The 15,607-nt window shown below is 41.6% G+C and overlaps 1 protein-coding gene across 6 annotated transcripts in view; it reads right to left on the bottom strand.

Moving 5' to 3' along the window:
• The window catches only part of KIF2A (kinesin family member 2A), a 68,521-nt gene extending 55,932 nt beyond the window's left edge, over positions 1 to 12,589 (bottom strand). For 2 of the 6 annotated variants that reach the window (XM_055555081.1, XM_055555084.1), the window contains exon 1: positions 12,241 to 12,586. In XM_055555081.1, the coding sequence (XP_055411056.1) occupies positions 12,241 to 12,304 (64 nt within the window). In that variant the 5' untranslated portion in view covers positions 12,305 to 12,586. Of the gene's footprint in view, positions 1 to 5,757; positions 5,778 to 12,240 lie in introns of those variants that run through there. The other 4 variants (XM_055555082.1, XM_055555088.1, XM_055555086.1 and 1 more) reach the window with 4 other exon arrangements.
• Positions 12,590 to 15,607: the final 3,018 nt, after the last annotated feature.

Here is a 15,607-nt window from a genome sequence, read left to right on the forward strand (position 1 = left end):
TATCTATTTTATATATAGTGGCGTGTATCTGTTAATCCCATACTTCTAATTTATCTCTCCCCTAACTTCCTCTTTGGTAACAAGTTTTTTCTATGTCTGTGAGTCTGTTTCTGTCCTATAAATAAGTTCATTTGTATTATTTTTTAAAGTCTACATATAGTGATATAACATGTCTTTCTCTGTCTGACTTACTTCGCTTAGTGTGATAATTTCCTTCTTTCTTTTTGGCCAAACCTCATGGCTTGTGTGATCTTAGTTCCCTGACCAGGGATTGAACCTGAACCACTGAACTGGAAATGCCAAGTCCTAACCACTGGATTGCCAGGAATTCCCCAGTATGGTAGTTTCTAGGTTCATCCAAGTTGCTGCAAGTGGCAATATTTCATTCTTTTTTTATGGCTAAGTAATATTATTTTTGTGTGTACAGGTGCATGCACAACAAACACCTTTAACCATTCACCTGTTGATGGACACTTATCCACATCTTGGCTATTATAAACAGTGCTGCTATGAACACTGGGGTGCATCTATCTTTTTGAATTAGTTTTCATCTATTCTGGACATAGGCACAGGAATGAGATTTTTAGTTTTTTGTTGTTTTTTTTTTTTAATGAAGTATGTGCTAAGCTGCTTCAGTTGTGTCCGACTCTTTGCAACCCCATGGACTGTAGCCCATCAGGCTCCTCTAATCATGGAATTTTCCAGGCAAGAATACTGGAGTATGTTATACCCTGCTCCACAGGATCTTCACAACCCAGGGATCAAACCTGCGTCTCTTATGTCTCCTGCAGTGGCAGGCAGATTCCTTAATATTAGCACCACCTGGGAAGCCATAAAGTGAAGGTGAAGTCGCTCAGTTGTGTCCGACTCTTTGCAACCCCATGGACTGTAGCCTCCCAGGCTCCTCCGTCCATGGGATTTCCCAGGCAAGAATACTGGAGTAGGTTGCCATTTCTGCTACTTTATGTATGACCTTGGACAAGTCAATTTCCTCACTACAGAAAAATAAGCAAGTTTTGACCAATAGCTGTATGTCATTAGAGAGCTGTCTGTGCTTAAATTTTAAGACTTACTTCATTAATCAGGGTTTCAAATTTGTTCCAATTTCCTAAGAACCATTTAGGTAAATCACTATATCCATTTCTCTTTAGGCTGTCCATAGTAAACTTCAGGCTTAAAAATACCATGTTCCTCACCTTCCAAAATGCAATGCTCTTTACACTCCCAACTAAGCTTTCATAGGATGACACATAATTAGATTTCATATGCATATCTTAAGAGTACGAATTACCTAAAGTTTAACTAGAACAGGTAAACTATTATTTAAATTAGACCTTGGCCAATTTCAAGGAAGAAGCTTCTAGTACACTACTTGGACATTTGTTATAGTATTTGAATTATAACTCAAAATGTCTGTGGGCCAAACAAAGTAAAGAGATGGAGCTAAAGCTGGTAAGCATTATCTGAATCCTCTCATTGCACTACAGCTCACTTAAAAATTCTGTCAGCAAACCCCAAGTCTCTCATATTGGCCAACAGACTAAAGATAACAAAAAATGAAGAGCAAAAATTTACCTTAACTGCAACCCTATTGGGTTCTTATTCTTAAAATGTATAAACCCTTGTCATTCATGGCCCCTAAAGCTTGCATCCACCTCTCTCCTTTAAAAGCAGTTTTAAGAGCAGTAGTTTTCGAAACTGGGCAGAAGGTACAGAAATCTTCCATATATCCTTTGTCCCCACATACACACAGCCTCCTATAATGTCAACATCCCACACCGGAACACCTGTTACAATCAATGAACGTATACTGGCACATCATTACTATTCAAAGTACATATTTTACATTAGAGTTCACTCTTGGTATTGTATCTTCTTTGAGTTTTGACAAATTTACAACATGTAACCACCATTTCAGAATCATAAGGAATAATTTCACTGCCCCAAAAATCCACTGGGTTCTGTCTACTCATCCTTTGATTTGTTGTTGTTCAGTTGCTGAGTTGTGTCCAACTCTCTGCCACCCCACGTACTACAGCACACTGGGATTCCCTGTCCATCACTGTCTCCATTAAGTCAGTGATGCCACCCAACCATCTCATCCTCTGTTGCCCCCTTCTCCTCATGTCCTCAATCTTTCCCAGCATCAGGGTCTCTTCCAGTGAGTCAGCTCTTTGTATAAGGTGGCCAAAGTATTGGAGCTTCAGCTTCAGCATCAGTCCTTCCAATGAATATTCAGGGTTAATTTCCTTTAGGATTGACTGGTTTGATTTTGCTGTCCAAGGGACTCTCAAGAGTCTTCTCCAGCATCACAATTCGAAAGCATCAATTCTTCGGCACTCATCCTTCTTGACAGTCCAACTTTGACATCCGTACATGACTACTGAAAAAACCGATTTTTAACTCCTAAACTGCAAACAATAGCTAAGAGATTCTAAATGCTGAAATGACATTCAGAATCTTGAGGATGAAAAGGGAAGGCAAAAGTCAGGGCAGAAAAAAACAGGCCAAAAATAAGAGCAAAGGACAAGTAAAGGAGAGAGCAGCTGCATTTTAAGAATCAAAACACTCCACCCCTTAAAGAGCCAAAGCCAGATCCTTTAAGTACGGTTTTTCCTTTCCATTCCCTTCTAGGAATTCTAAGAGGGTCTTGGCTAATACACTATAACTGAGTCTTCTTAAGTAGGCAAAGCAGTTATAGCTTAAGTAAATTCCTGATCTCCATATAAACATTTACTGGAAGTGACTCAAACCTTAGACTCACTCACTTTTAAGATACTAGTGGCAAAACTATGAACACTCTTGAGCTGGATGCTCTCTGATAGCACACTGTACACTGGCTCTACAGTTCTCTATGCTGTATTCATGAATAGGATTAGCTTGATTAAACAGACTGAAGAGATTTTATAACCCACACTCAGACTTACCAAATGCTAAGTCCACTCTTTTCAACACATCTGCCCTTTATTCGGCACAAGTGATATACGCATACAGCATCAATTCTTTTTACAGTATTCTGTATCTCATCTGTTTCTTAATCATTGCTTACCCTCCTCGACTGATGCAATCTTAGCCTTGCTAGTTCCATTTTCAGTACTTCTCTACCTCTAATCTATCACTAATCACTAGCTGACTCCTATTACTGCTCTTAGGAGATTAGGTCCTACAGTAGTTTCCAAGTGTCCTAGCAGTTAATTCCAAGATGCATTACCTTACCTTCGTTGCCAAGTCTTTAATAAGGTGCCCCAGATTACTCCTTTTTCCTCTCCTCATCTATCACCTTCTTGTTGTTCAGCAGTTCAGTTGCTAAGTCACATCCGACTCTTTGTGACCTGCATGGACTGTAGCTTGCTAGGCTCCTCTGTCCATTGTGATTCCCAGGCAAGTATACTGGAGTGGGCTGCCATTTCCTTCTCCAGGGGATCTTCCTGGACCAGGGATTGAACCCATGTCTCCTGCACTGGCAGGCTGATTCTTTACCACTGAGCCACCGGGGAAGCCCTGCTATGCCAGGTTTATTTATTTATTTTAATTTTATTTTATTTTTAGACTTTACATAACTGTATTAGTTTTGCCAAATATCAAAGTGAATCCGCCACAGGTATACATGTAAATGCCCTTTACCTGACAGTCCTCCATTTCCAACTCAAATGTGGTGCCATGTGCCTGGAATCCCTCATTCCCCCCAAGACAATCTACTGGTCATCTTCCATCATTTTAACTTCACTTGCCATGAGGTCTTGTCAGATCACTGTTAGAAAATGCTACTTTGTCTAACATAATGGATCATAACTCTGGGTGTATACTAGAATCATCAATGTGTATGAAGCTGTTTCACCCGTGTAGTTGTCTTAAATACTGAGGCCTTGGCTTCATATCAGACCAATTAAAACAGAATCTCTGGGCAAAGTACCCAGATACTGGTGGTGACAGGTGGGGAGTTGTTTATATTTGGTTGTTTTTTCCAAAGCCCTACGTGTGATTTTAATAAGCAACCAGGGCCATGAACCACTACATTAACTACCCAAGCTAGAAACAGAACTCCCATAACATTTATGCTCCCTAAACATATCTACATCCCTAAAATACACTTACTACATAGCCTTGACCAACACATATAATGTGAATATCTAAAATAGTCCATCATTAGGCTTAAACACTTTACAGTAGTTTATACACTCAAGTGTAGGGTTTAGCTTTTGTAAAATGGGGAAGATACTGTATACATTATAGGGATGTCACAAAAGTCAAATAAGATACTGGATATTATACACTTAGCAAAACAACAGAATTATAAAAGGCACAAACGTTAAACCCCTTCAGGTATCAAGAATAACACGTGGATTCACTTTTTAAGAAACAAAACTTAAGTGGCAGTATGGAAGACATAGCTATCTGGATGAGGCTGAGTACGGAGCTCCTGGCCAAGAGCTCTAATCAAAGGGTCATTCATAGTATAAACAACTGGACAAACTTTTACTACAAGAATGTCCCATCCTGATGCACACTCTCCTTTTAAAAAATCCTATATAGGTGAAATCTGGTTAAAATTAATGCCAAAAACCAATTTAAAAAAAATCTGGAGACAAAGTCTTCGAAAGTAAGTAAAACACAGCCCAGGGACATGGCTGATTCTTACAGGCCCTTGGCCACACCGTGTGAGGAGGCTGTTCTCACACAGAAGCACCAGCAGCTGGCTCTATCTCCTTCCGTGGTCCCTGTGTTTACAAGCATCCCAACATAGAATATCCAGAGAGGAACCTGCTGCCAGGGACTGGTCTGCCAGAAATTTAAAATGGAATAAACTTTACTCCTTTAGGTATCAAAACAAAGATTAAAAGGCATAAAGTAAAAATTTCAAATGAATATTAGAGAACAGAAAATAGGCCAGGAATGACAAATAATGCCAATTTCAACTGACTGACAAGGGCTACCAGGACTGGTGGTGCTGTATTTTAAGGAGAATTCTGAGAGTGAATATACTGGTTCATCAGGGAAGCATGCCATGTGAGATAATGGATACTGTCATGGGCAGAGGATGCAAAAGGGGCAGCATGGATGACATGTATTTTCCATCCAGAAGACTCATAACTTAGAGAGTGTAATCTAAGAATCCGTATCAGAAAAGGTAAGTGGCAATGATGTACACACAGAATAGCACAGTTCTATCAGAACTAATCATACTACGTAAAAATCACTTATTTGTTTCTGAGGGCAGGAACTTCAACACGTATCAGAATGCCTTATATGCAACTATGAACAAAGGCATATTTCGGGCTTCCCTGATGGGTCAGTGGTAAAGAAATTGCCTGCCAATGCAGGAAACAGGGGTTTGATCCCTGATTCAGGAGGCTCCCACAGGCCACAGAACAACTAAGCTAGCGTGCCACAACTATTGAGCCTGGGCTCCAGAGCCCGTGAGTTCCAACTACTGAACCCACCTGCTGCACTACGGAAGTCCGTGTGCCCTAGAGTCTGTGCTCCGCAACGAGAGAATCACCATGACTAGAGTCGCTCCCATTGGCCACATCTAGCAGCAACGAAGACCCAGCACAGCCAAAAATAAATAAATTAAGTATTTTTTAAGGTATATTTAATTAACTCTGTAATAAGGAAACAAAGAATTATGAGATCACATTATTTTGTGATATGGCATAATCACTTAAGGTCTACACACAAAAATACTCTCACACTCTAGTAAAAGCCCATTTGAACAGCAAGCTGATTGCAGTAGGTACAGAGAAAAATATGCAATACCTCAAATGAAAGAAGGCCAGGACTAGATTTAGAAGCACGGAATTTTCCAGGCAAGAATACTGGAGTGGGTTGCCATTTCCTCCTCCACAGGATCTTCCCAACATAGGGATCAAACCCACGTCTCTTGCATCTCCTGCATTAGCAGGCGGATTCTTTACCACTAGTGCCACTTGGGAAGCCTTTACCCTTGGGAGATAGTAGCAGAAAGTTAAATGAAAGGTTAACCAACGATGAAACGATACTCCATTTCAGTTTGTGTAAGCTTTCACTAGACATATCCCATGATCAATAATTTGTATTTAGTTCTCATACACACAATATATGGCACAGCATCCACTATGTGTAATTAAGCACTTAAATGCTTAATATGGTGAGGTTCTAACATCTATTTTCACTTAGACACTATAATAATATTAGTACTATTTTAATTATAAGAGTTAGTGTGTGACAGAAGGGCAACCCTCCTATATTTGCTCCACAACTGGACCACAAGAGTGAAAAACTAGTTTTACCCAGGATTTAAAAACTGTATCTATTCTCAAGCTCAAAACTACAATCTCAAAACAAACACCTTAAAAGATTACTTCAAGTTACAGGACAGAGGTGTTAAAAGCAAAGTGGGTGGTTAATTCTAAGAATTAAGCTTTGCAAAAGATAAGTGTAATATTAATGACAAGTATTACTTGTGACTAGAAAGAATGGGTCTGGATGATCTCTCGAGGAAATCTTGGTCTGGATTTTCCATACTTGTACCTTCTTCCTACAAGTATGGAAATGAGCTTAATTGGCTCTTTGCTATTTTCTCTAGATATTTTAAAAAATTATCACACATAAACAAATAGCCTTTCCCCACAGTTCGAAAATTTCTGTCACAAAATTCAAGTGACTAGGCAAAAAATATAGATTTCTTTCTGTGGTAGTTCTGGAAGCAACAAGTGACAGACTATTGAAAAGGGGCTTTAAAGCCTTAGATTCAAGAATCTTAACACTTAGAGTGAATACAATATGAGAAATCAATTTGATCTCACCGGTTGGGCAAATTTAAGCAACATTACTAATTGTAGGTTATCTAAAGCTAAAGATGCTTTTATATCTCAAAAAAAAAAAAAATCAAAGTACACAAAGTGATTAACTTCATACTATCATCAGCAAACATTTGCCAGCATCTAAAGAGAGCTGGGAGCAAAAGGACTCAGGTTTTGATCCAAGTCAAGCCTCTTTATTAACCATATGATCTTGCCAAGTTCTCCAACCTCAGATTCTTCACCTATAAAGCAATGAATCTGCCACCCAATTACCCTACTTACCTCACAGGGTTTCTAGGAGGATCCAGGTAGATAACCTATTTGAAAAATTATGAAGACCTAAAATATATAACCAACATCACACTAATCACCATGTAAAAAGAAATCATTAATCCACAATTCTGCTTTATTGACTATGCCAATGCCTTTGACTGTGTGGATCACAACAAACTATGAAAAATTCTTAAAGAGATGGGAACACAAGATCACCTGACCTGCCTCCTGAGAAATCTGTATGCAGGTCAAGAAGCAACAGTTAGAACTGTACATGTAACAACAGACTGGTCCCAAATAGGGAAAGGAGTACATCAAGGCTGTATATTGTCACCCTGCTTATTTAACTTATATGCAGAGTACATCATGTGAAATGCCAGGCTGGAAGAAGCACAAGCTGGAATCAAGACTGCCGGGAGAAATAACAATAACCTCAGATATGCAGACGACACCACCCTTATGACAAAAAGCGAAGAAGAACTAAAGAGCCTGTTGATGAAAGTGAAAGAGGAGAGTGAGAAAGTTGGCTTAAAACTCAACATTCAGAAAACCAAGATCATGGCATCTGGTCCCATTACTTCATGGCAAATAGATGGGGAAACAATGGATACAGTGAGAGACTTTATTTTGGGGGGCTCCAAAATCTTGTAGATGGTGACTGCAGCCATGAAATTAAAAGATGCTTGCTTCTTGGAAGGAAAGCTATGATCAATCTACACAGCATATTAAAAAGCACAGACATTACTTTGCCAACAAAGATCTGTCTAGTCAAAGCTATGGTTTTTTCAGTAGTCATGTATGGATATGAGAGTTGGACTATAAGGGAAGCTGAACACCACAGAATTGATGCTTTTGAACTGCAGTGTTGGAGAAGACTCTTGAGAGCCCCTTGGACTGCAAGGAGATCCAACCAGTCCATCCTAAAGGAAATCAGTCCTGAATATTCACTGGAAGGACTGGTGCTGAAGCTGAAACTCCAATACTTCGGCTACCTGATGTGAAGAACTGACTCACTAAAAGACCCTGATGCTGGGAAAGATTGAAGGCAGAAGAAGGGAACAACAGAGGATGAGACGGTTGGATGGCATTACCGACTTGATGGACATGAGGTTGAGTAAGCTCCAGGAGTTGGTGATGGACGGGGAAGCCTGGCGTACTGGAGTCCACTGGGTCGCAAAAAGTCAGACATGCCTGAGCAGTCGAATTGACCTGAACTGAATCCACAATTCCCTCCATTCCACTCACTCCATAATCAAAATCACATAATTGTACCAAAAGGAACTATACTGCTATGTGGTTCATTTTTATTAACTAAATTCACAGTCCATTCTCTAAAAGCCTGTCTAATGACATGGAAAAGTAAATAAGCAGAAGAATAAATGTGGCAAAATAGGTAGTGAATTAGGTCACTAAAATCTTTTCTAAGATGGCCTGCCCTAAACTCCAAGATTCCTGATGGGTCCTTTGAAATCTTCTTTCCTCTGGATTTCAGATGCTTAATTAAAGCACTCTTTTCACTGTTTAATTAAGAAACAGATGTATTTTTTCCTCTCACAATTTTTGAGTTTTGTGACCTAGTAAACATACCACAACACTTTTTACCAGACCATTCCAACTAGGCTCTATAACGCTGCTCTCCAGTGGCTTTCCCATGAGTGAGAAGCAATTTCTGACTTCTTAACTGGGCTAGAAAAAGCTGTATATGGTTCCCAAATAATAGAGAATTCTTCCTTTCCTGTCACAGGTGACAGTCTGGTTTCTAGGCCACATTAAGCCAGGCTCTTGGCTTCCACTGTATGAATCTAGACAAGTCACTTACAGTGACTTGGGACCCAGTTTCCACATCTTTAAAAATGAGAACTTGATTATCTCCAAGGATCTGTCTGGTTGAAATGGTGCATGAGTCTCTTTAGATCACATTTATCAATTATGTGACTAAGACACCTCGAAGAATAATTCCATCGTGGCTGCAGCTTCCAAATGTGCAAAACATTTCTCATCACTCCCCCAGCCTCCAAAGGATAGTCAAAGCTACTGTAGAACAAACAAGAAATAATATAACAGTGCAGTTTTGTGTGTGTGAGGTCTCCTAATGAAGACTACCTAGCTACACAACAGTTAAGATTGAAGTTTTTAGAGTCATTAGATTCAAAAAGAAACTGAATCAGAAAGATAATAGAAAGACACATGCAAGACAACAAACATTGAGTGTTCATTTCCAGAAACCAGTCCAATCTCATGCCAGGTTATTTCCTATGGGTAGGAATAATCTTAGGAGTCCAAGCCTAACCTCTGTCACTTCTAATCTTAGAATACCAAAACAGTCAGTAAGCCTTGCTAGATCACTCAATTTCAATGAACACTGGGAATCTTGAACTAAGAGGCCTGAATGAGGCAGTGGGGTGGGGGTGGGGAGCAGAATAAGGAAGCGGCAGCACAGGATGAGCATAGATGGAACTGTTTTCCTTCCAGGTAAGATTTTGACGTAATGATTAATCAAAACAACGTTAGAAAACTAAGTTCAATAATGAGTGATTCACTCAAAAACTATATGCAACGAACTCATCGAGGAGCAGATGAATTCTGGGAATTTAAAATCCTGTAATGCCCAGGCTGTGGCTGAAGTAGGAGTGGGCAGTCTGCCATCCATCAATAGCATTCTCCATACCACCCCTTCTCTGGTGCAGTCTGAAAACATAATATTAAGAAAAATGTAAAAAAAAAATTAATACTTAAGGAAATATGCTGTCTCATGAGTCTCCTAATGACTTAGGAATTCACTGACTGACTGGCCATCCAGTTTTAGTAATCAATGAAAACATACTGGGAATTGGTTTTGAGCAGGGTGTTGAAAGATACTAACAAGTCCACATTAATTACCTGGAAATATATATTTTTTAATATATGAGCATCGCAGATGGGAGAAGCATGCTCAGAAACAAGGACAAGGATCATGACTTAGCAAGCATGCAGAGAAACATCAAATCACCAGTGAACAGCAGTCTAGAACACCCCTCTTCACTGATGTGGTTTCCTGTCTCAGGCATTACATTAGTGCTCATCCAACTACAAAGTTTATTTCTGTTACAACGATCACTAGTGTTTTATCCAAACAGATAGACCATAGAAATGGGCCGAAACAAAACAGCTTCTGTAAAGTGAAAAAGGGAAGGCTTTAGGTGAGTCTCCCAGACATCAATTTCTACTGTCAAACACCACTACCCAATGCAAATGATCATTCCCTTAAGTTCTCTGCTTATCTGTTACCTTCAACTCTACTATGCACCTGAGGAGCAGAAATACATACATGACTGTAAGTTAAGATGAAATACACTGTAATGATTTCCATTATTTCTCAAGGGCAAACTGCTTTGAAATGTAATTTTAGGTTACTAGCACTTATGTAAGAACACAAAGCTCTTAGATGTCTGGGTTTCTGGTATAGGCAGAAGATGAAGCCAGAAAGAGTACTAAATATAGTACTAAATAAAGAATATCCTAGAATCCCCCCAAAACCAAAACTGTCTGCAGTCTGACACATTTAAAAAGATGTTAGCCCAGAAAACATAAAATTAACCAAACCTTTCAAGTATCATACTTTTTCTGATAAATTCTATAGTTAAACCTACAATCACAGTTAAAAGTCTTAGAATGTAAAGAACTCACACATTTTATTGCTTCTCCACCAAATTTTAAATAATATATATAAACCCTACTTTTACTAGTATACAGTGAACCTGCATTTACCTAAAAATGAAATTACAGTAACAGCACAGCTTAAGGAAAGCAATTTGAAGAGAAAATATGAAGAAACCCCAACCAAAGTAAAAGAGACATCTCTTCCCCGCTAGTGTTATGGGTAACTTCTAAAGCTCAATGTGTTATAATTAATCTTTTCACATACTGCATAATAATGTTGACACAAATTATGTCAGATATAAGGAAAGGGAAAAAAAAATCATTAGCTGCACAGGGTCTTCCAATATATGTTATCACAGATAAGCAAGGCAGTCAATCTAAGCTTCACATAACTTGATCAAACCTGTAGAAGCCTCTCGGTAGAGGCTGTAGATGAGACAGCGAGAGTTACCACTGACTAGGCTAAACGATAATAAGCCATAACCTAAAGGCACAGGATTAGATAACACCGCACGCCTGTCGGTATTACACACCTCTACTTCGTTCAATGTTTGGACTGAAACATAATTTTACCCGCCTCCATGCGTTTTCTCCTTTACAATATAAATTATTTCCAATCCTGGCTGGCTAGGGGCGTAAAACATTTTCCCCAAGAGAAACCTATAGAAAGAGACACAAGCCTAGGGCTTTTTCTCTCTTTATAATTTTAATTAGGCATGTGCCTCCACCTCGTATTACACTTTTCTCTCGGTTACCTCTCAGGAGGGTGTGAGAATATCAACATCCGGTCGTCCACCCCCACCCTCTCAGGAGTGCCCCGCACAGACAAGGATCATCCTGCTCCTTCCCTTTCAGTCTCATCACCTTTGAGAAGCTTATCGAATACTTCTTCCCTTCGCTCCCCCACCCTTATTCATGGCTGAGCACCACAGGCTCCCCATCCTTCTTCCAAGGAAGGGACTGGCAAAAAAGAAAGAGGCATGCTCGAGAAATGAAAGACGAAGAAACCTGACAACCAAACAGTTGAAACCAATGGGGTTGGCCTTTCTCTCCCACCTTGGCCTCGGACCAGTAGTCGGTTCCCTAAATGCTGAAATCTCTGGTCTTCACGCTCTCCCCACCCCCCATCCCCTCAGAGATGAGGCCGGAAAATGAAAAGGCCGGGGTGAGCCGCGAGGCTGGGTCAATCCTATCGGAGCCTGCCGGCCCCGGGCGGGGGTCCCCGGGGAGGAGCGGGGGGCCCCCCGACCCGGGACCCTCCGGCGCACCCACCCGAAGACAACCGGAGACCCCCGGGCCCTTCCCCGTCGGCCTCCCCCCGGCCCAGCCCCCCGCAGGGCCCCTCCCCGGTTCGGCACTGCAGCGGCACCCGGGGCGGACCCCAAGCTGGCCTCACTCGCACACACGCCACACACAAAAGCGCCGCGGCCGCCGCCTTCCCGCCCCCACAGCCCGGCGGAGCAATCAATGAGGCGACCGGCGCCCGCGTCTCCGCCGCACAGAGCCGACAGCCGGGCCGGACGGCAGGGGCGGCGGCGAGGCTCACCATCGCTCCGCTTGATCTCCACGTAAATCCCGATCTGGATCTTGCCGAAGTTGGCCGTTGCCATCACCTCATCTGGAGCAGCGGCGGCGGGCCGAGGGAGGGGGACCGGAGGGCGGAAAAGGCGGGGAGGGGGCGGGGTAGGTGTGGGAGGGGGAGCGGTTGCCCGCGGCCGCGCCGGCCCGGGCGACAGCGTGAACGCGAGCCGGGGCCGCGAGGAGCAGCGGCGGGCTGGCAGGCAGAGGCCCCGGGCCTGCAGGCCGGCGGGAGGACGCGCACGCCGCGGCGTCGGGGTGAAGCGAGGGCCAGGGCGGTGCGGCGGCGCGGGGGAGAGTGGGAGGACCCGCGCCGCCCGCCCAAGAGCCGACGCTGGGGAGGCGGGGCGCCGCGCGCCTGCGCAGAGCGTGCCTCCCGCGTCTTTTCCTGGTCGGCCCGCCTTGCCCCGCTGCCTGGAGGCGGCCCCGCCCAGCTCCGCGGCTGGGCGGGCGGCGGCCGAGGCTAGGCCGGCGGAGGGAGCGGAGCGCGCGCGGCAAGGCCCCCGGAGAGCCTGCGTCTAGTTTGATTTCGGCGCGCGGCCTGAAAGAGGCGGGAATCTGCGCTTCCAAGAATTTGCACTGTTGCTGGAATGGATTAAGCTCCCTGCGGTTTCTGGGCTTTCCAGCTGGAGCGCGAGGCTGGGGGATGTGCATTTAGGGGTCGGCCATTGACAGCATGGGTTCAGTGTCTCATCTGACAGTGTCACCTCCATTGCTTCTTAGAGGTGGCCTGTGCGAGATGTCCCAAGATTTCCCATCCAGTGGTAGAAGAAACACCTTTGAGTTGTCACCCACACTTAGTCGGAATGAAGATCCGCTTTTCATGGCCTTGACTTACGGCTCATCGCCATTCAAAAAGAAACTCGGCGTGGGCGGGGAGTAGGGGATATGACTGCTGGATTTATGATGCATCGGATGCAGATGTCTTGGCTCTGCTGTAGAGTTCAAGACTATTTGCCCTGGACCATAAAACCAGTAACTATGATTCAAGGACAGAGGGCCAAATAAAGTTGACGAAGAAATGTGCCTTTTCGGTAGTCAGTTGATAGTCTGACCACACCAGCGTGTGGAAAGCAGGATTCTTCATCCTGGCAGAACAGGAAGGCCTTGTGGACAGGGACCGTGGAAACTGTTTACAGCATTCTGTACAAACCTTCAAACGTGTGACATTTGCTTCTAGTTTTAGGACTTGATATGGAGGAAACACATTTATCGTGCCCTGCTTTCTCTAGTCATTGTTAATCTCCCTGTAATGATAATATAAAACATACAGTTTTAAAATTAAAAAATTGGAAACTGGATATATGTGTGTTAAGTGTGTGTAGGAGTATATGCAAATAGCTAGAGTTTTTATCCTAATATAATCAAGTCAAGTAGACCCTAAAAAATTTGTTGAGAAAGATTTGGACTCTGTAACTTAAATGTATTGAAGGCATACTTGTCAAAGAACAAAGTTTCTTAGATCCAGTCTAAAGTAAAAATAATGTCTGTGAGAAAAACACTAGGCAGACAACTTTGAAAACCAGCTTTTACATATCAGAAATGACATTACTGTAAATCTCAATTTAGGACCTCTGTTTCAAAATGAGATTTGACCAAATCAGGATTTGTTTTGGTTTTTTTTAATTATCTTGAGCGTTTTATCGGAACTCTTTGAGCTTCTGTCTAGTAGAACACCTCTGATGTCTCTATGACTGAGGTATAAAGTATCTATGTATTGGCTTGCAAATTCTTTAAAGAATACAAATAAATCAAGCTATACACCTATTAAATTTAAAATTGCTTCATAAATGTGTTTTATCATGGTTGCTGACACATACCTTGCCCTCCGTGGGCTATATAATTAAGCCTAAACCTTTAATCCATAGTCAAAGGTATTTAAAAAATATATACATTATCCTGCTCTATAAAAAATGTATGAGATGTGCTACTTGTCAAACATAAAAACCTTTCCTTTATAGGTCATACCCAAAAGGCGTATGTTTTTCTGTATGCCCCACCCAGCATTTGTATTTCCCAAGACATCTTGGGCCTTGTGCCAGTGGCCTTCTGAAGAGCACGGGTAAATAAATGCAGTGCAGCTACGTTTCCATCAACATCCTAGATCAAGAATTCTGACTCTGGCTCCAGTGTTAGCAAACTATATAACCCTGACTAGAACAGTGACTGGAATATAGTAGGCACTAAGACATTTGTTCAATGAATTAACTTGTTAAACTGCTCCAAATCTTGGTTACTTTCTTAAACAGCCTGGAAAAATAACTTCTATTCTCTCAATTGCAGAAAATTTTCATGAGGATCAAATGAAATAATAAAATGTGACAACATTTTATAAGTACAATCAAGTTAAAAAAAGAGAGTAAACCACCCTGTAAAACATAGCCTAATGCTTTACTGTAATCTTCAAATCATTAGATGAAATTTTATATCCAGTGATATAAAATTAAACACACTTTGCAATTTGGCTCTGACCCTCAACAACTCATATCTGAGAGGATAGCAAGAGCTTAACAGACCCGTCTGTATTCTTTTGCCCACTTAAGTCCTTCCTACCTTAATTTACAGAATAATTTGCTCAAGGATAATTTCCATCAAGTCATATCCTTTTAATAGTGGCTGCTGTTGTCCTACCCTATCCTGAATTGATAAACCATTTCAAAAAAATCATAGTTTCTGTAATAAAGCCAAGCCAATCTCCTTATAAAGTCTAGATTAAATTTTTTTTTTGTCTGCTTTGGAGTCATTAGTACATAAACGTTAAGAGATTATTCCAAGAAAGAGGCTATTAAGTCAGTGAGCAAGATTTGAAGCAGAGGGCAGCACTTACTGGAACCAGTTACCTGCTCCTCTGGCAAAGAGCAGAGGAAGGACCTGGCTTCAGTTCTAGCTCAAATTATATGTACTTGTCTACATCTGCTTATTTGAAATTTTCCATTCAATGTTTGCATCTAAGTTACTTCCACAAAATTTGTGAATTTAGGATCGAACGGAAGGATAATAGAGTTGATAGAAACTTTCTTTGACTTTATTGTCTACTTTCTGTCCTAGGCTGTTTGGGAGACTCTGGATGTCAGTGATTCCCATTGCCATTAAATTTACTCAAATTTTAATTCTATACCAGTTTAATTAAACTGGTATAATTTTACTGTAATATATTTTAGTCCTTTAACAAATCATTAAAAACACTTGGGAGATATGAATCCCAATTGTACCCACTCTATAATATCTGCTTTTTTCTTCTCTGTTGGATTTCTCTTCCTGCCTGCAAACATTTTCAGACTCCTTTGTCTTGGAAAAAAATTTTCTTGATCCTTCTCTTCCTATTCAAATTCCAT

This window comes from Bubalus kerabau, chromosome 18 (assembly GCF_029407905.1).
Source record: "Bubalus kerabau isolate K-KA32 ecotype Philippines breed swamp buffalo chromosome 18, PCC_UOA_SB_1v2, whole genome shotgun sequence".
NCBI lineage: Eukaryota > Metazoa > Chordata > Mammalia > Artiodactyla > Bovidae > Bubalus > Bubalus kerabau.